Raw genomic sequence first — 23,173 nt, forward strand, 5'->3', positions numbered from 1 at the left:
CCCTAACCTTAGCCCAACCCTAACCCCTAACCCTAACCCCCTAACCCCTAACTCCTAACCCTAACCCCTAACCCTAGCCCTAACTCTAACCCTAACCCTAACCCCCTAACCCTAGCCCTAACCCTAACCCTAGCCCTAACCCCCTAACCCTAATCACTAACCCTAACCCCCAACCCTAACCCCTAACCCTAGCTCTAATCCTAACCCCTAACTCTAACCCTAACCCTAACCCCCAACCCAACCCCTAACCCTAGCCCTAACCCTAACCCCTAACCCTAATCCCCAACCCTAACCCCCTAACCCCTAACCCTAACCCTAACCCCTAACCCTACCACTAACCTCTAACCTAACCTTAACCCTTAACCCTACCCCTAACCACCCCTAACCCTAACCCTAAGTCCAACCCTAACCCGAACCCTAATCCCAACCCTAACCCAACGCTGGAGATCCCTCTTGGTCCATTCCGTCATGAATACTGGAACTAGGCAGGATCTGAGTGCTAGTGACAGTGTGGGCCGTGGCCCTCTGACAGCGTCCAGTGCTCCTGAGCACCTTCCCCTTGGGGGTTTCATACAAGGGCAGCAGGAGACATACTGCTTTCAGACCTATGGGCCGTGGAGGTGGCCCTGAGGGTGTGGGGACGGTGAGTGGAAACTAGCTGGGCTGGCCTGGGGTCTGCTGCAGCTGAGCTGTGGCTGTATCTAGGTCACTGGGGACCCACCGGCTTTCTGCCATTTTCTGGGGACCAGAGGACAGGGGGACTGAGCTGGGAGCAGGACAGAGGTGCCTCTACCTGGGGGCTGGACGCCCTTTCTGCCTGGAGGGCGTCTCAGAGTCCAGGTGGAGCCTTCCTGACCCAGACACTTGACATCTGAGCTGTTTCCAAATCCAAAACCACAGTGGAAAGCCCTCCTCTGACCTCACGTGACAGGTCACAATCAGAACACAGTTTCACTGAAAATATTGTCAACATACTCCCAGTCCATGAGCAAGGTGCATAGGAAACATAAATAAATGTCCTGTTTAGACCTCGTCTCATCCCAGTGTATCTCAGGATGTTCATGCAAATATTCCAAACTCTGAAACTTGTGGTCTAAAGCACTTTCCCCTTGTGCTGGGGATCAACCTAGGCTTCAGGCGTGCTGGGCCTGTGCCCACCTCTGAGCTGCATCCCCAGCCCACGTGCACTGGATCAGGGACACTTGATCTGTGCTGACCACACCTCTGTTACCGCTGCTGCCGTCTTAAGCAGCAAGGAGTCTTGCCACCCAAGACCGGGAGCTTGGCCCTTTGTCCTCCAGCTGTGTGGGTGGAGTTGCCGCAGGCGCCTGGAGGTTGTGCCTCAGGGACCCGAGTGACTGTTCTCCCTGGGGAATGAGCCCGCCCCCACTCCACAGGGACCTGGAAGGCACTTGTCCCATTTACTTTCTGATAAGCAGGCGCTGCTCCCCTGACCTTGCCAGGTCTTAGAACTTCTCAGGAGTGTGCTTGGCCAGGATCCTGCCCACGTCGGCATTGCTGGACTCCAGAAGAGAGACGCATGCCCTGCGAGGGGTGGTTATAAGCATGAACTCACTGGAGCGCACTGGGATGCCTGTGCTCCGAGCCTCGAAGCCTGTAGCCAGGCTGCAGTGGGGTCTCCTCACGGGGTCCCTTATGGGGAATGCATCCACTGGTAAAGAAGGAATGAGGGCCGGTGGCCCCTCTTCCAGTCCCCCAGAAACCCTGGGCGCCTCAGTTCATCATGGCCTCTTTGCGGCCGCCAGCCCCTCCTAGGGCAAGGATGGGGAACCTGCTCGGCGTGTGGAGCTCTGTGCAGGCAGGGTTTGCCGTGGTTGGCGCTCAGAGCCATGCCTGGCACACAGTAGGTGCTCCAGGGGTCTCTGCCAAACACATCTGTGCTGGCTGTTGATTTTACATTTTAAAACCACAGACATTCTGGTTGATGGCCAAAGTCTTCTCAATACAGCCCAGAGTGGTGTTGGGAGGGCCAGGACCCGTGTTTAATGGCGGCTTGGGGTAGACAGGGTAACTGAGTCCCTACCCTTAGTGAAGACCTGAAGATGAGCCAGTGGCCCTTCCTTGGTGGTCCAAGAGAGGTGACGGGGAGTGCTGGGTGCAGGCACAGGGCCATTGGAGCTGCCTGGTAGGGAGGCCGAGAGGAGCCACGGGGGCTGTGCCTGCGCCTGCTGTGGCTCTGCCCGGCCTGTCAGGGGCAGCCCAACAGGAAGCCCTGAAACGTGCGGGCCCTGCGGGGCAGTGCCTGGGATGTGAAGGAGCGGGCTGGGATTCAGATGTGTGGGGTCAGAGCCGGGGCTTGGTGTGGTGGTGCTCGGAGGTGAATGCTCTCCTGGGCTCTGTGTTTTTGATGACCTGCCCGCCCCCAGAGGTTTTGCCAGGCACTCCCAATATCTGACGTGTCCCTCTGCCTGGTGACAGCTGGTACGCTCAGCCGTGCAGCCGTGTCTGCTTCCTCCCAGGGTCCAGAACCTCCGGCTGCACCCCGAGCTGCACCTTGCCCACCTGGGCTCCAGCACAGACCTGAACGAGGGCCGAGCCCGCAGGCGAGCCTGGCAGCAGACACTCAACTGCCAGATCCAGCACAGCGCCCTGCAGCTGCTCGTTGGCATCTTCAGGTATCTAGCGGCCGTTTCCAGCACCTGGGAGAGGGTAGCCATCCGGCCTTGGGCTTCCTGGTGACTGCGGCCCCAGAGCCCAGGGCACTGAGGTCACTTGGCAGGCGTGAGATGACTGCTCTGTGATCATCACCATGCGAGGGCTAGGGGGCTTGTGTTGTCCTCCACTCCTGCCTGGCCCTGTTTGTCCATCTCCCCTGTCGGTGGCCCCGCGGAGGCTGCCTCAGAGGAGCGAGGGTTGGGGCTCGGCTTGCCCTCTCCGACCTGCACGGGGCCGTTGAGGACTGGGGACTCTGGGGCTTTCTGCGCCAGCCTTCCTACCCCTTCTCCCCTGCCGCACCCGTCCTCCGGCTGCTTCTCCCTGAGGAGCCAAGGGTGCCCACCGCTGGCTGGCGGGAGGGGAGGTGGGGCCACCGACTTGCTGTTCCCTGATTACTTCAAACCTGTCGTGGCCTTGTTCTGTACCTGTCTCTACTTGCTGGAGCCAGAGACTGGTCAGGAGGGATGGACAGCGGTCACGGGCAGGCTGCGTTGTCTCTGCTCCGAGGGCCACATTAGCCAGGCCCTGGTTCTGCCCTTCTGCTCTGGAGGACGAAATGTTCTGTGCTCGCGGTGGTTGTCTTCTCTAAACCCACGAGATTGATGATTTGATAAAGAAGCAAAACTGCGATGAGAGAGGGTGAAGCCTGAGTCCCCCACCCTGAGCCCGGCTGCTCCTGTCACCCACCCCCGTCTCCTGGGCCCAGCCACCGCTCCCTGCTGCTCAGGGTGCGAGAACCCAGGAGGTCGCCACAAAGACCCACGCCACAAGAGCATGGGGGAGGCAGGGAAGGACTCCGGGCCGAGGAGAGAGCGCCCAGAGTACCTGATTCTCAGGGAGGGGGACGTGGCAGGTGCTGGCGTGGCCCGGGAGGCCGTCCATCTTGTTTGTGGACTGTACTTTCAGTGTGGGAGACCATATGGATTTACAGTCCCAGCAGGAAGGCGGGCAGAGGGTGGGGACACCTGCTGGGACGAGGCTGGTGGCCAGCACTTGCCGAGGTGGCTGCTGGTGCCTTCCCGACTCGCTGTCCCCCAGGCGTCGCTGCAGCTGGGAGCAGTCGCGTCTGGCCCCACGCCGTGTGCAGGCTTCCTCTCGGGCTTTGGCCAACCTCTTATGGAAGAGCAGTTTTCAAAGTGTGATTCTTGGCAACCTGCTGCTGGAAGCACCTGTTCCCATGTGGGGACGAAGGCGGCAGCTGTCCTTGTCTTGTCAGGGAAGTGAAGAACCACGTGAATTACGAACACAGGGTGTTCAACGGCGACGAGTTCCTCAAGACGAGGGCCGCGGGGGAGCAGCAGTTCTATAAGCAGGTGAGCCGTGTGGGGCAGGCTGACCGGCCGTTCTTCCTGCTCTACTTTCCTGTTTTTAAACATTCTTCAGAATGAATGTTTTTCAAGGTGTTAATATTTCATGAAGTGTATTGGGTTTTCTAAAAGGTTTTTTTCCGTATGGTTCCTTTTTGATGGTACTGGGGATTTAACCAAGAGTCGCTTAACCACGGAGCCACCTCCCCAGCCCTTTTTACTTTTTAAGACAGAGGCTTGCTGAGTTGCTTAGGGCCCTGCCAAGTTGCTGAGGCTGGCTTTGAACTTACAGTCCTCCTGCCTCAGCCTCCCGAGCTGCTAGGACTGCAGGTGTGCTCTACCACACCCAGCTCCGCATGGTTCCTTCCGATCCTTACGTTTTGGTCAGCTTTCAGAATATATTTTACACATGAAGATATACCCATTTTCAGTGTAGGTTTGGTGGACCGTGACAGATGTGCACACCTGTGTGACCACATCCTCAATCTGGAGGCTGCACACAGTCCGGTGCCCCTTCCCCGCCACCTGCCCCTCCCCAGGACCTGGGCAGCCTCCTTGCTGTCCCTGGGGGAGCTCTGGCTTTGGATACTGCTGTGCCACTGTGCACCAGCTGAGCACTGCCGGCCCCACCTGGCTTTGGAGGAGTGAGAGGTAAGCTGGGGATCACGGGTGACACCGCGGAGAAGCCCAGAGCACACTGCCCCTCTGGACGCCACGGCCCGTCTCCTGGCGCAGCCGCAGTCCCAGCTGCTCTCTGCTCTCCCCACTCCTGTGCTTTCCCAGTTTGCTCTGCTTTACGTGCGCCCTGGCCTCCTCTGCCCCTGGGCAGGCCGTGTGGCTTACGGCAGCTGTACGTGGCACGTGTGGGGGCCACTGTTACCTGCCCTCTCTTTCCCCTGCTGCTCAGGGTGTGAGAACCCACAAGGAGCATGGGGGGAGGTGGAGAGGGACACGAGCTCTGAGGAGAGAGTGCCCAGAGTGCCCAGCTCCGGGCCTGTTGTGCGGAGGTGCTGGCCTTGGCTGCACACAGGCCGTCTCTGCTGAGCTCTCGGCCCGCCTTGTGCTCTGCTCCAAGGCCTTCCTGGTGTCCTGTGCGCTCATGGTGAACTTGCACCACTCAGCTGCAGGCTGGGCTACCAGGGCTGTACCAGGTCCTCAACTGGCCAGGAGTGCACGCCCTGGCCCTGCTGTGTGGCCTGTTTCCTGTTTTCTGCCAACATTTTGCAGCTCAGGTCGCCTGCTTTTCCCTTTCTGTTCCTCAGTACTCCAGTGTGGATCTGGGCCCCTTTCCCTCCTTTTCTGGCCAGGGCTCGGGGAGGCTGTGGACCTTCTAGCATCTTCCTCTAGGCCTCTGGCCCACATGTCACGGTCAGTGGAGAGCAGGTGTCCAGGTGGCAGCAAAGGCCCCGATGTTGGAGGGTCCCCTGCAAAGTGAGAATCCCACAGGTGTCAGCTCCTGAGTCAGGAGGAGGAGCCTGATGGTAGCAGGTGTGGCAGGCAGTGTGTGTGGTGGGGCCGCGGGGTGGGGTACCGAGGCCGGGCCACTCACAGACGCCGCGGCACAGCTGTCGCAGTGGCCAGGCGGACTGGCCTTTGTGTTTCATGGTTTCTGGGTGCAGAGTGGCTGCTTACTTCAGAGGGGCAGGCGAGGAATTGAGGATGTGATCGGCACAGGACGGCCTGGGCAGCTCCCTGTTCCAGGGACTTCTGTCTAGAGGAGCCTGTACTGGACAGGTCCTGGTCCAGGGCTGCAGGCTCCAGGTGGAGGGGAGCAGATCCCAAGGCCCTTATGGGTGCCCTGTCTCGTCTGCCTCAGGTCTTGGACACCTACATGTTCCACTCTTTTCTAAAAGCTCGGCTCAACAGAACGATGGACGCCTTTGCTCAGATGGACCTCGACACCCAGTCTGAGGAGGACAGGTGCCTCATCCCTGCTTGGACATGGCTCTCTGGGCCTCCGAGTGCTAGGGTGGCATGGCTTCATTGGGACAGATAAGTGATAGGCTCACTGGGAAGAGTCTGTGTTTGGAAACCCACCCTTTCCATGTCACAGTGTCCCTGCCCCAGTGCTCTGAGCCCACTGGGCAGTGGTGCCTGGGTCTGCCTGTGCCGCTGCCCGCGGGCCTCTCCCCCTCCCCTTCTCAGAGCCTGTTCTCTTCTCTGTCCATTCCTGCTGTTTCCTTGATCTTGAACATGCATCAGCTGTGGGCGCTGCCCTCGCCCCTGACCATGGGCCCTCCTGGGGCCAGATGCAGATCACAGGGTGTCCCACACCGTTGCTGCACAGGAAGAGGGGCCTGTTCCTCAATCCTTGCTTCATCTGTAAAGCAAAGCCTCGCTTTCCCCCCAGAATAAGTGGGATGCTCGTCAGCCCAAGGAGACCGACGGTGCAGAAGATGGCCTCGCGGAGGTCCTCGCCCCTGGACATCACCCACAGGCGCATGGTGGTCAGCATGCCTGACCTGCAGGATATTACCCTGCCTGAGCCGCTGCCCAGGAACTTGTCCCTGCGGATATCAGACACCACAAGCTGCAGAAGCAGCAGCGGCCCAGGTGGGGACCCCGCCCTCCCTGCGCCCCGCCTTCTCGCCTTGCCGGCCGGTCATTCAGGAGACGAGGTCCACCTCCTGGGGAAGGGGAAGGGTCTTTTGGACTCTGAAGTCTAGCACAATCATCTGAATCCTCTCCGGAGGGTCTGCTTTGCCAGCTACATCTATTGTGAAACATCCTCCAGAGCCCCTGCCAGAGTGGCATGCAGCTGGGTGTTGTCCACACATGTCCACCGTGTGTGTTGCCTGTGCTCGAGTGCATGTGTGAGTGTGTGTCACATGCACTGTCTGATGGGAGACAATGCCTGTTGGGCCCCTGGTGCCCAAGTACCAGGCATTTTCTAGGGACTGGGGTAAAGGACTGGCACCCCTGCCCATGCAGCGGGCAGTCCAAGGATGGTCCTCGAGACAAGGACAAGGACAGACACATGGTTTCAAGGTCAGGGTAGGAGCAGCAGGACTGGGCAGCGGCCTGGCCTTATGCACTGCGTGCAGTGCAGGTGGGTGGGGAGATGGAGCTGTGCCTGGGGGACCGCTCTCCAGCAGAGGGACCACAGAGCCTGCTCGGGGTCGTGAAGGTGAGCATGCACGGCCGCGCAGCCTGGCGGTCCCTGGCACGCAGAGGGCAAGGGCAGCCTGGTGTGCACAGCTCGGCTCTGATTCCCACAGAGCTGCAGGAGTGCGCCACATACGATGCCACTCTTCACCCTCAGGTCCCTCCCCATGCTTCTGCAGGACGGAACTCTGCTGTGCACAGTGTGGGAAGCTGTCAGGGTCGGACACCCCCACTGCCCAGTGGGACCCAGCTTGGGCCACGCCAGCAGGAGCCCCACGGTGCCTTGTGATGAGTGTGTGGAAGCACAGGAAGCTGCACACGCAGCACCCTGCTGTGGCTCCCTGGGGTGGGTGTGGCCGAGGCACAGCGTGTGAGGGAAGGGAGCACTGCCCTTCAGTGCTGAGCCTGGCAGCCAGCATGGGCATCTGAAGGCAGACTGCTGGGAGTGCCACTCAGCAGAGGGGCCAGCCTGTCCTGGCAAGGTGGCCTCTTGCCTCCTCCAGGTCCCCAGCCTGCCTGAGCTGCCCGGAGAAGAGGAGCCTGGGGTCTGGTCATGTTGGACCAGATGAACTTGGCGTGAGGCGCAGTTGGTGGCCGTGTCCCCGGCACAGGAACCTGTGCAGTGGGATCACAGTACTCACTCCCAGAACTGTTTCCATCACGGAAACGGTCCTGCGAAGGCTGGACCTGGGGCTGGGCGCTGGGCAGGCCTGTGTGAGCCCGAGTCCAGCCCCAGCACTAGGCCAGGCCGACCTGAGCACACCCCCGGGCCCAGCCAGCGTTTCCAGCTGGCTCCGCAGTTGGGCAGTCAGTTGTCCCTAAGTGCCAGCTGCTGCTGGCCCTGGGCACCCTGCAAGCAAGGCGAGGGGCCCTTGTGGGGACGCCTGCTTCACTCTGTGGCCCTGGGCTGCGTGCTCTCGGGACAGGTCTGGGTGACTCTTGTTTTCCCTTGGTCCTTAGTTCTGAACGTGGCCCCTAAGTCCACATACACCTTCAAGATCCCAGAGGTGCACTTCCCGCTGGTGAGCCAGTGCGTGCAGGCCTACCACAGCGACTTCGTCAGCCTGCTGAGCAAGGCCATGAGCCTCCTGGCCCCTGACAACTCCCTGCTCCTGGCCAGATACTTCTACCTGCGTGGCCTTGTCCAGCTCATGCGGGGGCAGCTGCTGAGTGCCCTCTCGGATTTCCAGAACCTCTACAGGACGGACATACGGATCTTCCCAGACGCCCTCGTCAGGGGCATGGTGGAGTCCATGTCAGTCCCTGAGCGCACCCAGGCCGAGCAGACGCCCGAGCTGAAGAGACTGATCACCCAGGTGCTGGACAAGCCGGGCGAGGCCCCCAAGGTGGACGACCCCGTGAAGCACTTTGAGCTGCCCAAGAAGCACATGCAGCTGGGCGACTTTGTGAAGAGGGTGCAGGAGTCTGGGATCGTGAAGGACACCAGTGTCATACACCGGCTGTTCGACGCACTGACCGTGGGTAAGGGGACCTCGCAGCGTCCGTGCAGGTGGCTGCATAGGCCCCTCTTAGCTGTGGGTTCTGCACCCACAGGTCCAACCAAGTACAGGTTGAAGTGTTAAAGGAGCTGCGTCTGCGGGGCACAGGCCACCTGAACCGTGCAGGGCCGGCCGGAGCCCGCGGGTAGCCTCAGGTGTTAGAGTGACCCCGGGACTGGGTCTGTGGGCGGGTGTGGCAGGCACCTTGCCACGGCCTCTGTCTCGCGTGGGCAACTGTGGATAGGTTTGGGCAGGGGGTCCTGGATCCCCACCAAGACCAAGGGGGACTGGACTTAAGGACAGCAGGGGACAGTCACAGGACAGGCACCCGCCCGTGGCAGGTGAGAGCCGCAGGGTGACGGCGCACCCTGTGCTGGGCACATGCCAGGTGGGCAGGTTGGCGATGCCCTAGGCGGTGTTCCTCTTGCTCCATCTCGCCCTGGCCCTGCCTCCTGGGAGGACCTTGGTGGTGGGAGGACGCGGGCAGCTTCCCCACACTCCCTCGTCGCAGCCTTCGGCCCGTTGGCTACACAGCGGTGACTGTTGTACTGTGTCACACATAGCAGCGCGGGGACACAGTAGCGGACACCAGGCACCCCAGATTTGGGCGTGTCTTGCTGCCCGTTTCCTGCAGGGCCTCGCTTCTGAGGTCTGGGTGGGCCCCTGTGCGCTCCCTGGCTCCCCCTACCCCAGGAGCACTGTCCCCATCTGAGACCTGAGCTCTCCTTTGTTTGGTTCCTTGACCACAGACTGTGCGTGGCGCACTTGCACGCCCGTGTGGGTGTGCACTGTCCAGGAGTCGCTCCGGCTCCCCCCGCGGCTCAGGCCTCCCTGTGCTGGCCTCATCTTTCACTGCTGGCCATGTGGCTTGGGAGGAGGCAGGCTGTCTGCATGTTGCCCTGGCAGGCGTCCAGTGGCACACACTGGACCACACTGACCCCAAGTGTCCTGTGGGTTGTTTCCTCTTAGACGTGTGCCCAGAAGCCTGTGCACCCTGTCCTGTGGGTTGGGGTGTGAGGGCCGGCACCCTGGCTGCATGCTGCCCTGTGCCTCCTGAGGGATGCCTGCCCTAGGTGATACTGTTACCTCCTGGCAGCGAGGGCTTGTCGGGGTCACCAGTGTTGCCCACGGTGCGTGAGATGGCCACGAGGTGTGGCTCGTCCGCTCAGCTGCTGACTGACCCTCTGGTTCTTTTCGTGTTCTCTGCCTCGTGTGTGGGCCTTTCTTCCCCTTGCAGATGCCCAGCTGCCCTGGTGCTTTGGAGAGGGTCTCCCTGCGGTGGGCGGGCTCGGCAGCGTGCCCTCCTGGTGATGGAACCTCTGTCCTGGCACCTCTGCAGGAAGGGCCAGCTGCTTGTGTGCTCTCCCAGTGGCCAAGCAACTGGACTGCCCAGTGGTCAGCGTGGTGCCCACAAGGCCAAGTGGGCGATACAGCAGCCCTCCAGGGGCAGTGCTCCGCTGGGCACCCTGCAGGGTCTGTCCTGGGGTATCTGTGGCTTTCTCCCCACAGGGACCCAGCATGCCTGGGCTCCACCACCTGCAGCGGTCTCCCTGGAAGACGTCACCTGCATGAGCGCAGGGTTCCCTGGCCACTCCTCCCTGAGCAGTGCAGTAGGAAGGTGACCTGCAGAGTCACACGGCCATGCAGTGGTCCGGGAGGCTTCGTCCTCGTGTGGGGACTTGAGCCGGGTGTGGACATGGGATCCTGGAGCCCACCCCACCATGGGAGGGTCGCCCCGGTCCCTTCAGGTGCTGTGTGCTGGGGACACCGAGGAAGCCCGCCAGGGAACCCTGTGATAGGAGGGAGGTGTGCAGTTGGTGGTCAGCTGCCCGGGGTGTGGCAGGCATGGGAGGTTGACACAGCAGCGTGTGGAGGAGGACAGGAGGGGCGTGTGGGGCTCTGCTGGGGCTTTACGGGGTCCCAGAGGCCCTGGGTTTGGCTGGTGGAGGCCTGAACAGAAGCTATAGGACCTGCCTGGTGACTGTCCCCAGCCACGGACTCCAGGTGACGGCTCCTCCCTTCGTGTCTTCAGGGCCGGGCTCCTCCCTCCCTGGCATGGCCCCGTTGCCAGTTATAGGGTGGCTGGACCCTGGCGGGAGAAGAAGGCCTGCCTGTCCCTCAGGCATCTCCACCTCTTTCCCATGGGCAGCACCGGCAGGTCCTGTGGCCACCCAGCTGCTGGGACCTGGAAGGGCGTTCTGCAGCGGGTGTGGGCTGCCTGTGGCACGGGGGGTGGTGTCGAGGAGGGCACTGGCGGGCCTGGGTAGGACCAGGAGCCTCAGTGGCCCTGGTCCCTGGCCTGTGGTGTCGTGTATGTTGCAGATTGGGTGGTTCCTCGGGTTCTGCGTCCAGGAGCCTGACGCCCCCGGGTGGCGCCGCTTGGAGGGGGCTTCAGCCAGGAGCTGGGCTGCAGACCGCACGCGCCAGAGCCAGTGCCCCGCCTGGGCAGCCCCGCAGGGCAGGCAGGCAGGCCTGGCTCTGACCTGACTTCTCCTGTGCCCGCGTCACACGTTTTCCTGGTACAGCTCCACCCTGTCCGCTGGCTCTCCTGGACACCGTGGGCTGCCTTCAGTTGCCTGAGCCTGACTGAGGGCTGGGGCTGGCTTGGGAGGGGCTGCTGTAGGCACGTCGCTGGAGGAGCTGGGGTGCGGCAGCGTGTGACGGGAGGGAGATGTGCAGTTGGTATTTTTGTGCAAAATTGAGACACAAGGAATGTCATTGTGCCTGCATGTGTGCACGCAGTGACCGTGCCTCTGACCATCGCTGGGGTGACAGGTGGGCACCCTGGCCCTGGGCACAGGCCAGTTCTGCTGAAGTGCTGGAGGTGGGTTGCAGTGAGGGGGCTTCAGAGTCCTTGTCCTTGCTTCTTCTGCCCAGTGGGGCACGTCTGGGGCCCCGCCAATGTCTGCCTGTGTGAGACTGTTCTTGGGTTTCGGTGACATGGCCCTGCCTGCGAGGGCTGGGCCGCAGCACCCCATCCAGGCTCCCCGGCTCCGGCCCCTGCAACTCGCTTCCCTGGCAGTGGCTTTGCCTTTCGCTGCGCTTCCCTCTCTTCCCAGCTTCTTGGGCTTTTCCTTGCTACTGCTATACCTCGAGGCCTGTGGCCTGCGTGGCAGCGTCTGGGGGAGCAGTAGGCGCTCCTGACAAACCCGTCCCTCAGTCCCCGCCCGGGAAGTCAGCCTGGGCTGCCTGGCCTTGTTCACGGAGTTCCTGAGGTGGAAGGGGGCTCTGGCCAGCAAGGGGCCGGTCGGCCTGCCAGGTCCTGTCCACGGTTTGGATTTAGTGATTTTAAAACTTAAAAAGAAAATAATGTTCAATCTTTGTAAACCACCCAAAAAATAGGGAAGGGAACACAGTAGCCCACAATGGCGCCACCTGGTGGAGATCCCGCAGAATCACCCCCTGCCGCCCTCCTGGGCTGCAGCCGTCCCTATCTGGAGGCAAGATGAAGTCCCTTACTGCACCTGTTACAGCCCCACCCTGGTCACGGCCGTCCAGTCATTGCTGTGGCGAAGCCTGCGGGGATGAGTGCAGGCAGCCATCACCTTGTGGAATCGGAGCAGGGACGGTGTCCAGCTGGGACTTGGCTCTGGGCCTCTGGCCAGGCTGGGGATGGGAGGACACAAATCCTACAGGTAGGCGGACCCACCCACTCAGGTGACGGTCCTCAGGCCTGGCTGTGCCAGCGAGGACCTGTCCCCTCCATCCTCACTTTCCTGGGTTGTGTGTGCGCCTGACGATGGTGCCACCTCGGGCGGTGGTTGAGGACCCGACGGCCCTCTGCGAGCTTGGAGCGTGGCTTGCCGGGTTCAGTGTGGCAGGATGCGTTGGTGCCGAGGGTGGTGTGTGTGCCGCTTGGCGGCCGCCTGGCCGGGGTGGTCTGCTTCCAGGGAGGCTGCGCGTGGGGTGTTTTGCTGGTGGGAGGGATGAGCAGGAGTGCTCTGGTCCGGGCAGCCAGGGTGAGCATGCGCAGTGGTGACGTTCTGGGGGACGTCTGCCTGTGGGGACGGTCTGCCTGCGATGGTATGACTGGAATGTGGGCCTGGGAGGGAGAGTTGGATCCTGGGGGAACTGGGGCCTGGTGAAGGCACGCGGCCTGCCGTGTTTGAACTAGGAGGTCAGCTCCCACTTGCCTTCAGAAGTGACTCTGGGCCCCAGGGGGGCAGCTGCCGGGCAGGAGCATCAGGGAGTGTCTCCCTGGGCAGGCCCAGCCGTACAGGTGCAGGGACAGGGACTGAGTCATGTTCATAGAGCCGAGCAGGAGGGCTTCCTGTCTCCCTTCTATAAGTAAAGGACCACCTTCCCTCCCTGCTGAACCCAGGTGAAGGTGGCAGCTGATGGGGGTCTGTCTCTGACCCTGGAGCCCACGACAGACACCTAGAAAGGTGACTGCATTGGCTAAGGTGATCTTGGTTGAAACAGTTGGGATGTTATTTGTGCACAACCAAGGAGCACCAAGGCAGGACTGGTTTCAGGCAAGGCTTGATCCAGTGGCATAGGAGTGTCACCAGGGATCTGACCTCCTCAGCTTTGTTCTTAGATGATCTCCCATCATGACCCCAGATGGTTGTCCCCAGTTCTACCAGTAACCAAGCCTTTGCATCATAAGAAAAGAGAGTGTCCTGGACGCAGTATTCCCACCCAAAGTTTCGTGGCTGGAAAGGACAGATGGGCTCCCTGGACACCTGGCTGCCAGCAGCTAAGTCCTGAGCTTCCATCCAAGGCTACCTGCTCACTGGCGCCACCTGCTGTCTGGTTTGAGTAATGCACTGTTTCTTAAGGTCATTTCTTTTCTTATAAAAGGACATCAGAAACAAATCGACCCGGAAACATTCAGAGACTTCTACAACTGCTGGAAGGAGACAGAAGCAGAGGCCCAAGAGGTCAGTCTGCCTTTGCTGGTCATGGAGCATCTGGATAAAAACGAGTGTGTCTACAAGCTGTCCAGCTCCGTCAAGACCAGCCGCGGCGTCGGTAAGATCGCCATGACCCAGAAGCGCCTGTTCCTGCTAACAGAAGGGAGGCCGGGCTACGTGGACATCTCCACCTTCCGGGACATAGAGGTCAGTGAGCCCACCCGCCAGTTCCAGAATCTAGCTGGTCATCAGGAGTGTGGCCGGAGCAATGCCCACTCGCCCAGCTGTGCTGAGCGTTGGTGCAGACCCTCCGTGCGGCCCTTGGTCTGCCTCAGTTTGCCCATCTGCCAGTGGGAATGACGGGGTGGGTGCCTTCCTGGCAGGGTCATGGGGAGGATGGACCAGGCGTGTGTGTGAGCAGCGTGTCGACCATGGCCGGCTCTCTGACGCCGCTGCCTTGTGCTTGGGAGGCTCCAGGTGAGCGGCAGACTGGCCTTCTCGCTGCAGATCCTAGAGGCATAGGAATTACTTCCTCCAAGGGAAACTGACCTGGCCAGCCCCCGTGAGCCACTGTTCCTCACTTTATTTTAATATTTTATTATCATTATTATTACTTTGGTACCAGGGATTGAACCCAGGGGTGCATAACCACTGAGCCACCTCCCCAACCCTTTTTTATATTTTATTTTGAGACAGGGTTTTGCTGAATTGCTTAGGACCTCATTGGGTTGGTGAGGCTGGCTTTGAACTTGTGATCCTCTGGCCTCAGCCTTCCGAGCCCTGGGATTGTGGTTGTAGGCGTGTGCCACCTGGCTCTTGTTGCTTCTTGAATGAGCGATTCCACGTGTGTTTTAGCCGTAGTCATTTGCACTGCTGAGGAATCTGAACTGTGCTCCTGCTTCATCCTGTGCCTTGCATTATTCGTCTCCTGAGCTGGGAGGCCTGCTGGCTTTGTTAATGGGACACATGACGGTGGCCTTGGGGAGGCATTGAGGCTAGTGGATGCCACAGCTTGGCTCAGCGGGGTCAGGCTTCCTCCTAGAACCCTCAGGACGAGAGCTCGGGGCTGTGTGGAGCAGGCTGTCCCAGCCCTGGGTGAGCCCGGTGCGAGGACTGCTGACAGATGGCCTGGGGTCCCTGCCGGGGCGCTGTGCTCCATTCCAGAGCTCTCTCTGCCCTCCCCCTCAGCCCCAGTGTCCCTTGGTCCGTGGCTTGACATGAGGCTTCCGCTTTCTCTGCCTCTGCAGGAAGTCAGAAGCACCACGTCCACCTTTTTCCTTCTGAGGATACCCACTTTAAAAATCAAAATGGCGTCCAGGAAGGAAGTGTTTGAAGCTAACCTGAAGTCGGAGTGCGACCTCTGGCACCTGATGGTGAAGGAGATGTGGGCTGGGAAGAAGCTGGCCGAGGAGCACAAGGTCCAAGACTGGGGGTCTCCACTCCGTGGCTGAGGGGTGTGCCCGCCAGCGCTTAGGGCCGGGGTGAGGCCTGGCCCTCCTGGTGGAGGGAGGGAGGCCCTGAAGCTGTGGTGGCTCTGGACCCAGCTGGAGGCTCACGGCATGTGGGAAAGCTGCAGGGCACAGGTGGCCGGACACCATGCCTCCTCGTTTCCCTCCATGCCCCCCCACTGCTCTGGTGACATCCCAGCGAGTGGAGGGACAGGGCTGGGCTGTGCTGACCTCCTCCCCTCTGGCGTCTGAGGCAGGTGTTCTGGGCACACGCTGCTCTGAGTGGCCCTAACGTCACAGGATCTGGGAGTTGATGGGTGGCATTGGATTCCTTCCAGAGGTTATTGATCTCCTAGGGGTTTTGGCACTTTATTGATCACCCAGATGACAAGCTGAAGGACACAGGGAGAGCAGGAAGCAGGTGGCAGGCCCGTGGTGTCAGTATCGTCTACGTGCCAAAACGAGGGGCCGAGACGGGAAAGGAGCTCACACAAAAGGAACGGTTCCTAAGGTCTGGGAGCGTCACGGCCCCACTAGTCCCCAGAGGAAGGCAGGCTCAGAACAGGCCACCACTGACGGGGGCTCCCAGTCTCGCAGTGGGAGGCTGGGTCCTTTCTACCAGGCCAGTGTTCCGTGGTGTTTGGACCAGCCGCTGACTTTACCCGCTCGGCTTATTTACCTGAACCAGTGCCATCTGGCTACAGCCGCGGGCGGGTGGGCTGCTGGGCAGTTTGGCTTGAGAGCAGCCACCTTGTGTGCTCACCGAGGTCCGCGACACGTTTGTGGCCTGGGCTCCTCACGGCAAGGCTTGGGGGGATGCTGCCGGCTCCCTGTGTAACCGTCAATATTTGTCTTAACATTTGTCTTAAAAATTGCACCCCATAAACCCAAACTCCTCGTCCACTGACTGCGGCCATGGGCTGTGGGCCTGTCTGGGGACGCGCTGCTCCTCCTGCGGCCGCCTTGGGGACCTCTGAGGCTCTTCCTGCGTTGAAATGCACCCGTTTCCACCTTAGGACCCCCAGTACATCCAGCAAGCGCTGACCAACGTCTTGCTGATGGATGCCGTCGTGGGCACACTGCGGTCACCTGGTGCCATCTATGCGGCCTCCAAGCTGTCCTACTTTGATAAGATGAAGAGTGAAAGTAAGAGCAGCTGGCCGGGCACCGTGCGCATCTGGGGCGTGTCGAGGTGTGTCAGATGGCGATGGCTTCCCAGCTGGAGTGGGCCTGGTGCTGACCGCCCCCTGGCTTCCTGGCCTGTTGGCCTCCTCCTGACCTGCCTCTCCTCCGGTGGCCTCCTTGGCCCCCCGGTCCCAGCGGGGTGCCTGGCTGCTGAAGCCGACTGGAAATCCAAGGACGGCCACTAAGGGGTGTGGGTGCCTCTGGACGCCAGGGACAGGCCTGGTGGGCTTGGGCCCTCTGCCGGGGCCACCTGCGTGGGCAGGCTGTTCCTGCCTGGCCCACGTTCCCAGGCTGCACAGCTGGGCCCGGCTTGAGCTGCCTTCCGGGTGCCCACGGGTGAGGACGACTCCCCACCATTTCAGTGCTGGCCCCTGTTTTGTTCCCACCTTATGTGATCTCTGGGGCCAGCTGTCTCGGGGTGTGCGCGAGAGGTGGGAGTGTCGAGGACACTTGTTACTGTCGACACCGGTATCAGGCCAACAGCACAAGACTGGTTTCTATGCTGGTGGGTGGCGGCATGTTGCCTGGGGCCCTTGGGGCTGTGGGCAGTGGTTTTCTGAGATAGAGTCTGTGTGTTGTCCTGTAAAGCGGACGCTCAGTGGTTCTGGAGGGTTGCGAGGGGTATGCCATGGCCTCTGGTGAGCGGGACCAGAGCCCATGGGAGTCCTGGCCGAGCTGCCTGTCGCCTCTGGTGGGTGGGATCCGGTGCTTCTGTTTCGTCTGTTTGAATTGGGACGATGACATCAGCCTCGTCAGTCTGTGAGGCTCGACACAATAAGACAAGAGGGCAGCTGGGCAAGAACCAGAGCACAGCCGCCCCGGCGGTAGTGCCCACGCGATCAGCGGGTGACTGAGGCCAGGAAGTGCCCTGAAGTCACTGAAGCTGCCCTGTGACAGGAGACGGTGCCTGGAACTCACGGTCGGGGCTGGCGGGCAGGAAGTGCCCAGGACCCCGTTACAGCACGTGGTGCCAGCAGCCCGGATGGAGGCAGCTTTGTCTGGAGATGGGGGTTTTCTGCAGAAGGGGGTATCGGCTCCTCCACGGGCCAGTGGCTTCTAACTGGGGCGACTCTGTACCCCCTCCCTGGGGAGAGGCCTCGGCAGTGCCGAGAGACATCGAGGGTATGTGTGGGGTGCTGCTGGCATCTCGGGGGCACGGCCAGGGACGCTGCTGAACATGGCATAGCACACAGGACACAGGTCAGCCCCGCAGCAGGGATGCCCAGCCTGCATCGTCATTCTGGGGCTGAGAGACTGAGTTTCCTTGTCGCTGCAGCTCGGGGCTGTTTTGTTACTGAGGGATGTTTCAAGTGCCCTCTCTGCTAGGCAGCCGCTTCGGGCTGGGAAGGGGGCGCTCCCCACGGCCCCCCATGCTGCCGCACACAGGCTACCCCGAGAAGGGCCCGACGCTGCTCTCCTTGGACCTGGCTGCAAGGACGCCACCTGTGTCCTCGTGCCAGGGAACTGACTCCAGGTGTTGTCCTCAGTGCCCACGGCGTTCCCCATGACGACCGCGGAGACCCTGAAACACAAGATCAGCCCTTGGGTGGGGGAGACGGCGCCGCAGGCAGTGGACGTGCTGCTCTACACTCCAGGTGAGGGCTGTCCGTCAGGGCTGCTCTTTTACAGCTCATCTGCCAAGTTAGGGTTTGGGTGCGAGGTCACCCCGAAGCCAGAGGCTGCAGACCCGAGGGAAGCGGCACAGGGCAGGGGCTTGGGGGGTGAGCCCTCAAGAGGCAAAGGCCACGCCCAGGCTCACCCGTCCCAGCGTGTTTGTCCCCTGCCCTCCAGAGCAGGTGCAGGGCACTGGCTCCACCGGCTCACGTGGGTCGCTGGGAGTCACTGAGGCTGCCCTGTGACAAGGAGACCGGGCCTGGTACTCGGGTCGGGGCTGGCGGGCAGGAGCTGCCCTGCCCTTCCCTCCCCGCCTCCTGTTTGGTGCCTTTCCTGCTCATGACTTTCTGGCTCTCTAAGAGCTGCCTTTGGATGGTAGGAGGGAGAACGTGGTGCACCCCGACTCCAAGCACCAGCAGGGGCCCTCCTTGGGCTGTGGTTGCACATCAGAGCACTGGGCTCTGGATGGCGGAGGAGGGCAGCAGGGGCCACCGAGGGCAGGTGGTGGCAGGTGGGGCCGCTGGCTTCAGGCAGGAGAAACTTTCAGTTTGTTGTCAGTTCTTTGCTCCAGAAGGACTTAACACAAGCACCACAGAACACTCCCGCGTGGCCTCACGGATTCGTTGATTGACGATGGGCGCACGTTCTGGGCGGTGGCCGCATGCTCTCCCCGGGTAGGGCCACGTGTCAGGAGCAGCAGCAAAGCAGGGGGTGGTGGGGAATGAGCAGAGCAGAGCCCAGCGTGTGCCTTGGACCCGGGCTACGTGGCTGCTGACTGTGGCGCTCACTGGCTCTGGCTCCACGGCCACGGCGCCTGGACTGAGGGCTGTTTTCAGATCCAGAGCCCTTTCCCTTAAATTACAACTGACCAGCCTCTGGGCGTCTTGCCCCTGTGGGACGGTGGTGTGGAGGGGCCGGGGCCTACCAGAGGGGAGTCCTGGTAACCCTGGCTCTCGGCTGGACCCCCAGGGTTGCCAAGCCACCCACGGACCAGTGCAGTAGACACCCCGAAGGTGGCTACCAGGGCTCCTCCTAATGGTGACGGGCAGTGCTTGGGGGTGGGGTGGGCAAGAACTGTCCACGGGGGATGGGGCCGGTCAGATGAATCCTGATCCCCTCTCCCCACGATCAGTTCCAGGGGACTAAATCTAGACTTGATGGGCACAGCAAGAAGCAATTAAAGCAAGCGGACCTGTGCACAGGCCCTGCAGAAGGGGCCTTTATCCCAGGGCAGGCCATGGCCCCTGGGGCCTATAAAAGCCCTGACCCTGAGGCAGATTGGTGGAGTGAAGGGTCTTGAGGGTCCTGCAGGAGTCACAGGGGTGCCTGCTGTGCCACAGTAGACGGGAGTCACAGGGGTGCCTGCTGTGCCACAGTAGACGGGAGGAGGGATAGCACCAGTCGGTGGTGAGCAGAGTGGCCAGGGGCTCGGGCCTCAGCCTCAGTCATGGTTAGGGAAATGTGAAAGCAGGCCACATGTGGTGTGCCTATGGCCCCTGCCCCTGCCCCTGGGGGCCCAGACAGGAGGTCTTGAGACCAGCCCGGGTAACGTAGAGAACCATCTTGAAAACAAAACCCCAAAACTTTTACTTCTTTGGAGTGGCCAAAATTAAAAGGCCACCACTGAGCGTCAGGGAGATGGGGGACCCTCCTACGCCTTGGTTGGCATGGCACTTGGTGGCTCCTGCCTAGGCCTCTCCAGCTGACCCCTGCTTTCTGTGTCCAGTGCTCACCAGCCCCTCCTGCTGCTCCCTGCTCTGGAACTGTGGCTCTTTAGAGGCCCTGACGCACCTGCCTGGTGCCACGCAGGGCACCTGCCCCGGGTGCTCTGACTGTGTGGTTCTCGGCAGCCAGTCTGCGCCCAGGGGCAGGCGTGTGGCCTCCCTGCCTGGTGGTGCCTGGGACCCCTCACGTCTCTGCCACTGATTTCCTCTTCAGGGCATCTTGACCCAGCAGAGAAGGCAGAGGACGCCCGCCCCAAGCTGTGGTGTGCCCTGAGTGGGGGCAAGGTGACCGTATTCGATGCCTCCTCCTGGACCGTCCACCAGCACTGCTTTAAAGTGGGCAGCTCCAAAGTGGTGAGCAAGTGGGGGCTCTCAAGTTCAGATGGGCCCAGAGCCTCTCCCCGGCCCCCAGCTTTGGGAAACAGTCTCGTCTGAATGCGGCCTGCCCCTCCCGCCACTGTGGCCTGCTCATGGCGGGGGCAGCTCCGTGCCACCCAGGTGTGCCGTGCCACCCAGGTGTGCCGGGCCCAGGGTCACAGAACCCCTGTGGTATTTTCTATGATTCTGGTGATGCCTAGTGAGGGGCAGTGGGTGCCCTCCAGAGTGTCCAACCACCCTGCGTCCTAACCAGCAGAGGCCAGGCCTGTCCTGGGCGCTTGGTCCTTTTGTTCCTTTGAGTCTGAATGAAGTTGAGGGTTTTATAACCAGAATGGCTGGGAGTTTCTTGGCCTGGTCGTGGTGTGGCCTCCTGTGGACACAGCAGCTTGAGGGTGCCCCTAACCCTGCACGGGTCCTCCGTCTCTTCAGGTGCTTGGCAGTCCTTCCCTGTCCTCAGACCACCATTGCTGGAGGGCTGTACCTTCTGGCCAGTCTGGTGGGTGTGAGAAGCATCTCCCGTTGAGCTGTGTGCATTTTTCCAGTCACTCGTGACCGTCTTTCTCTGTTTTGCCTGCCCTCACCTTGACTGGGGGGTCTCACTGTGTTACCCAGGCTGCCCTTGAGCTCCTGGGCTCCAGGCATCCCCCCACCCCCTCCCCGTCTCGGCCTTCTGAGCAGCTGGGACTCCAGGCCCACCATGGCTGGCTTCTGAGGACCCTTCGCAGATTCACAGGTGCAGCCTCTCTGGAGTCCCAGCCTCTGTCCAGTCTGTGCTGCTCTCTCCCCTTGCTGGCTGCCAGGTGGTTTGGTGCCCTGTACTCCCACTGTGCAGGGGCTGTCACCCTGTCCAGGAGAAGCCACCGTTCCAAGGGACCCTGCAGGGAGATGCCCTGCCCTGTGCCTCACACAGCACAACCCGCTGAGCTCACACGTAACGGGAAGAGGACGTTCCAGCAAAGTGTCAGGCAGCTGCTTAGGGTCCATTTTGGTGGTTGCATCTTATCTAAAAATAACAGGACGCTTGTGGCGTGAGCAGAAAATGAGTTTTCACACTGTTCCAGTGGGTGGTTTCAAAGCCAAAAACCCTGTGACTGCAGCCCGGGCACCGAGTGCCTGGGATCAGGCCGTCCAGGTACCTGGATGTCAGACTCGGCAGCGCGCAGGGGAGGGAGAGGCCATGGAACTGCTTCCCGAACCCTTCCCATAGTCCGCAAGTCTCAGTGGACGAGTGGGAGGGTCTGAGTTACCAGAAGTGAAAATGTGCGCGTCTGACCACACTCAGAACTGGACAGAAGCAGAGAGAGAAACTAAGGGAACCGTCCTTGTTCTGAGTTGAGAGCCCACCAGAGCCTGTTGAATAAGATCCCAACCACAGTAAGCCCCAAAGGCTGCCTTGGTAGCAGTCCCCGCCGCCCTCCAATTAGTCCTGGGAAACAAGTGCGCGTTTGTGTCTGGGAGCCCAGTGGGCAGCGGCCACCAGTTCCCGTCGTGCCTCTCGCCCTGTTAGAGCTGCATGGTGATGGCGGAGCAGAGCCAGGTGTGGATTGGCTGTGAGGACTCCGTCATCTACATCATCAACACCCACAGCATGTCCTGCAACAAGCAGCTCACGGACCACCGCTCCGCCGTCACGGGCTTGGCTGTGCAGGATGGGAAGAAGCCCAGGTACGGTGGCTCTGTAGGGTCAGGGGTGCCAGTGTGAAGGGTGCTGGGCTCAGAGCAACGCGGAGAGGTGGGCAGCAACCCTGCTCCTGGGCACAGAGGAAGGCGCTGACCCTCGGTGGCCAGCATGGGCAGGCGTGGCAACAGGGATGAGCTTTCTCATTGTTACGTTGAAACCTGTATTTGAGAGATCCCCTGAGCTGTCACTCTTGTCTTCCTTTAAAACTGTCATTATTAAGTCCCCAGCTCCCACAAAGCCACCTGCTGGCCAGCAGCTTGTAGCCTGCCCAGGCCTGGCAGGGTTTCTGTTCCTGCTGGGCCGATGAGCTCACTTTGACGTGGATAAGCCCTGCCTCCATGTCAGGACCCGTTCTGAGGTCCTGGGTGAGGACACATGTTTCTCAGGGACAGTTCAACCTGACCCTGGTTGTGTCACTCACTGTCTGTTCCTGTTACCTGAGGGCAGGCTCTGGTTCTGCTCACCACGTGTGTCCTGTGGTGAGGATAGGGCCTGGCACAGCACTGCCCAGGTCAGGGGCTCACCTGGAAGACAAACAGGCTGGCTAGGGCAAGACCAGGGGTGGTGCTGGCCAGTCCCCCTCCCTGCAGCTGCAGTGCAGGCCCTCTGTGGCCCCTCTGGGCGGCCCTTGGAGGGCCTTGTTTTAGTCCATAGTCTTGCTGTGGCTCTGCCCAGCACTGCCCAGGACAGCCTCTGTGCGACTGGGTGCCCTGACAGCCTGCTCCTGCCCGGGACGGCTGGGTGGCACTTGCCTTCCGTGTTATGGATGCTTAATGGCGACTTGTTTCTCCTGGGGCTGAAGGCCTGGGGCCTGGGGCCCTGTTCAGTGTGTGCACGTGTCTTTGATCCCTCCAGCGAGGTCTTCTCCTGCAGCCTGGACGGGACAGTCCTGGCGTGGAACGTGAGCACGCTGCAGGTAACCAGCCGGTTCCAGCTGCCAAGCGGAGGTCTCACGTCCATCAGTCTACACAGTGGCCATCTGTGGTGCTGTAAGTCCTCCAAACCACCCTGACCCTGCTCTCAGAGCCTGTTTCCCTCTGCCTCGGGCATCTCTGGTTTTAGGGTCAAACTGGCAACCTCCAGGCACTCTGTGTCACTCTTCCCTGCTGGCTGTGCCCAGGCCCCCAACTTCCCGGCCCCTGCCGCCCTGGTGTGCCAGCCACGCCCGCCTCCCTGTGCTCTTGCTGCACATGCTCTGGGGTGAACCTGGCTCAGGTGTCCCTGAGTCCCCTGCGGCCCCATCACCCTCCACAGCCACCTCCCCTGGGGCCGCGCTGGGCCACCCCTGCCACTCCCAGCACATCCCTGGGACCTGAGCATCAAGGCCAAGCCAGGCACTTTGCAGAATGATGGGAGGCATAGCCTCTGCCTGGCGGCTCATGTTGCCCTGGGGGGACACCCAGGGTACAGATGTTGCCTGTGGCTGAAGGCCTCCCTGTGGGCGTGGCCAGACAGGGCTTGTGGTTGTCCCCAGTTCTTTTACATTGAAGCGTATTTTAGTGTAGCGAGATGCACAGGACCCTCCACACCCCGCCTCAGTCTCTGCAAGGGATCGGTTTCAGGAGCCCCAGGGCTGCTCACGGCCTTCATCCAAAGGTGTGGGGTGTTCACCCTCCTGGTGCTTTATGTCACCTCCGGGCCACTTACCTACCTGGCATGACAGTGTCATGAAAGGCTAAGAAGGGTTAAGGCAGCTGCAG

At 61.1% G+C, this 23,173-nt stretch overlaps 1 protein-coding gene across 2 annotated transcripts in view; it reads left to right on the top strand.

Annotated features, from left to right (window-relative positions):
• Positions 1–23,173, top strand: part of Dennd3 (DENN domain containing 3) — a 47,723-nt gene that overhangs the window by 18,194 nt on the left and 6,356 nt on the right. For both annotated transcript variants that reach the window (XM_076836451.2, XM_076836452.2), the window contains exons 9-20: positions 2,481–2,636; positions 3,893–3,989; positions 5,800–5,903; positions 6,334–6,536; positions 8,049–8,570; positions 13,391–13,650; positions 14,691–14,861; positions 15,908–16,037; positions 17,564–17,671; positions 19,629–19,768; positions 21,300–21,457; positions 22,329–22,462. In XM_076836451.2, the coding sequence (XP_076692566.2) occupies positions 2,481–2,636; positions 3,893–3,989; positions 5,800–5,903; positions 6,334–6,536; positions 8,049–8,570; positions 13,391–13,650; positions 14,691–14,861; positions 15,908–16,037; positions 17,564–17,671; positions 19,629–19,768; positions 21,300–21,457; positions 22,329–22,462 (2,183 nt within the window). The remainder of the gene's footprint in view (positions 1–2,480; positions 2,637–3,892; positions 3,990–5,799; positions 5,904–6,333; positions 6,537–8,048; positions 8,571–13,390; positions 13,651–14,690; positions 14,862–15,907; positions 16,038–17,563; positions 17,672–19,628; positions 19,769–21,299; positions 21,458–22,328; positions 22,463–23,173) is intronic.

This window comes from Callospermophilus lateralis, chromosome 16, assembly GCF_048772815.1.
Source record: "Callospermophilus lateralis isolate mCalLat2 chromosome 16, mCalLat2.hap1, whole genome shotgun sequence".
Taxonomy (NCBI): Eukaryota; Metazoa; Chordata; class Mammalia; order Rodentia; family Sciuridae; genus Callospermophilus; species Callospermophilus lateralis.